This window comes from Buceros rhinoceros, unplaced genomic scaffold, assembly GCF_000710305.1.
Source record: "Buceros rhinoceros silvestris isolate BGI_N320 unplaced genomic scaffold, ASM71030v1 scaffold27406, whole genome shotgun sequence".
In the NCBI taxonomy this organism is placed as follows: Eukaryota; Metazoa; Chordata; class Aves; order Bucerotiformes; family Bucerotidae; genus Buceros; species Buceros rhinoceros.
In genome coordinates this window covers 1-2,414 of record NW_010419706.1, presented here as the reverse complement: position 1 = coordinate 2,414, position 2,414 = coordinate 1, and the positions used below count along the sequence as shown (strand labels likewise).

The 2,414-nt window shown below is 53.8% G+C and overlaps 1 protein-coding gene across 1 annotated transcript in view; it reads right to left on the bottom strand.

Moving 5' to 3' along the window:
• Nucleotides 1-1,920, bottom strand: part of ATP8B3 (ATPase, aminophospholipid transporter, class I, type 8B, member 3) — a gene marked incomplete at both ends in the record, with an annotated part of 16,711 nt that extends 14,791 nt beyond the window's left edge. The window contains 4 exons of the mRNA XM_010139049.1: nt 301-399; nt 827-940; nt 1,476-1,567; nt 1,846-1,920. Coding sequence (XP_010137351.1) covers nt 301-399; nt 827-940; nt 1,476-1,567; nt 1,846-1,920 — 380 coding nt within the window. The remainder of the gene's footprint in view (nt 1-300; nt 400-826; nt 941-1,475; nt 1,568-1,845) is intronic.
• Nucleotides 1,921-2,414: the final 494 nt, after the last annotated feature.

Genomic DNA, 2,414 nt, shown 5'->3' with positions numbered 1-2,414 from the left:
GGAAGAGTATTCTGATCAATGAAGACGTTAAAGTCCCCCGATATTTCTGGGGACCAACCTGGGAATGTTGCCATTGGTTAAAATATTAACCATTAGAGATGGGGGTCTAGACCCCAAGAGATGCAACCGGCCAGTCACATCCTTCCCAAGGAAACTACGAGGCATCTGGGACACGATGGAGTTGATGGCACCTCAGAACCATGATTGACAGCAGCTCCCAAGCTTTTCCGTTCACCCCACAGCGATGGGGCCCTTCCCGCTGACCGACCCTCACAGCCCTTTGCTCCAACCCGCACTCACGATGTCGTCAATCAGGTCTCGCAGAGCCCGGATGGTGAGAAGGCAGCTCAGCGGGAACAGCAGAGTGTACCAGGGCAGCGTGGAGATCTCAGGGGAGGTCTAGAGAAGGAGAGTTGGACATCACTGACACAACTTCCACCCCCCCTTAGGACAGCCAGCGCCTGAGGATGGCAGGAACCTGTCTGAGAAGAGTCAGCTCAACACAGAGAAGGGCTTGGTTGAATTTCCACCTCTTCTCACAGTGGATGTGGGAAACGTGTGGGGGTCCCTGGGCCTGGAGGGTGGGATTTCCGTTTCGGTGTGGTCTACATGAGCTTCGCTGACATCCAAACCCAACCTTTTTCAAGCAACCAAACTTAACGTAGGGTAGAGAAGACCCCCAGAGAGGTCATGAAAGACAACAACTGCCACTGAGAAGCATCACCCTTGGTACCGTTTTAGACCAGAGTCACCTACTTTAAACACCAGACCCTGCTTTGCTAGGCAGTCTCCCACACGGTGGTTCTTACCTTGGTGTCCATCTCACCTGCAAGAGGATGACAAAGACGAAGTAGACGTTGGCCATCCGGTGGAACTGCTCGTAGAGGTTCAGCGGCAGGAAGGTGAAGATGTTGTACTTGGCCGTCTTAATGGCATTGCCCTGCGGGAGAGCGGCAGGTCAAAGCCACGGCCGGAGTTCAGCCATCAAGGGCGTGTTTTGAAAATGCCAAAAACATTCTGGTGTTTTTAGGGACTTCTCAACTCAAACTGCCTTAAAGAATTTACCAAGGCCGTAAGGAAAAAAAAAAGAGATTAATTAGAGCAAAGGGCCATGTGAAATGGAAACAAATAATTTGCTTCCGGTCGCCTAAAGCACCTGCGCCCTGACTAGGTGGTCAGTATTTAGCTGGGGAAAAAGTCGTCTGGTTTTGTTCAACCTAAACTTTTCCAAATATCTTTCTTTTGATTTGGCCATCAGCCTAAACGTGTCCTTCAGCTAGCTCCGCTCCTCCTCTGGGAGCTTCAGAGGGTCTGGGCCACCAGGCAGGGAGCAGCCCTTCCTCTTCATTGAGGATGACGTGTGTGACTCCCCATCCTCCTGGAGATCGCGCTGCAGCATCTCTGTCACGGCACCCCAACCACCGCCAGCTCAGGAATCAGGGGCTGGGTGATGAAACAGGCCCAGGCTGACTCACCGCGTACTTCTTCTTGGTCAGACAGAAGGCAAATTTCTTCTTGAACTGCGTGTGGTAGTTCCGGTCGTTGGCCCTCACCTCCCAGGTGAAAGCTGGAAAAGCAAGTGGACATCCAGCAGCGCTCCTCAGAGCCAGGCCCTGGCCATCAGCCACTGGAGGACACAAGGACACAGCGATGGTGCCCCTGGGCTCGTGGTGGCCCGCTGCGATGGGCTTTCCACAGCTCACCCCAGCTGATGGTGCATCCTTCCAGACCACTTCACCCCGGTTCCGCTTCTTCCCCATCTCCCAACCCCGTCCCACGTTCAACTTCCTCGTAAAACACCTAAAAAAAGAAGAACCCCCCAAAGCACGTTCGCTGCACACTGACCTGGCAGCTGCTTCTCTCCTCGCGGGCAGCCCGAGGCTGGGCCCTGCTCGGCCATGCTGGCTCCGCTGCCAGGACCTAGGAACAGGGACAACCGCAGAGCTTGGCACTGCTGAGCGATGGCAGCATCATCCCGCCAGGATGCTCCAGCATCCCGGAGCCGGGCCCTGCTCAGTGTCCTCGGGGATGCTCAATGGTTGTGGGTCATCTCTCAGACCCACCTTCACCCACTCCCAGCTGTCCATGACAACTCAAAGACTTTTTTTCCTCACTGAGGAAGTTAAGGGAAATCATTCGAAGCCATCAGTGAGGAACAGAAACTCTCCTTGTCCTGCTGTCACACCAAGCATCCGTTTTGCCCCGAATGTCCAAGAGGAGACAAGATGAACCTCAGCGTATCCAACCTGTCCTGCCCTGAGCCTCCCCAAGATACTCTGGAAGACCTTAGTTTTGTCTGTGTCATCCTTTCACAGGGACTTGCACTCCAGATCTGGCCTGAAGCTGAATATCGTAGAAATGAATAAACAGAAATCGAATGATTTTGGTGGGAAGGGACCTTCAGAGCTCCCCCA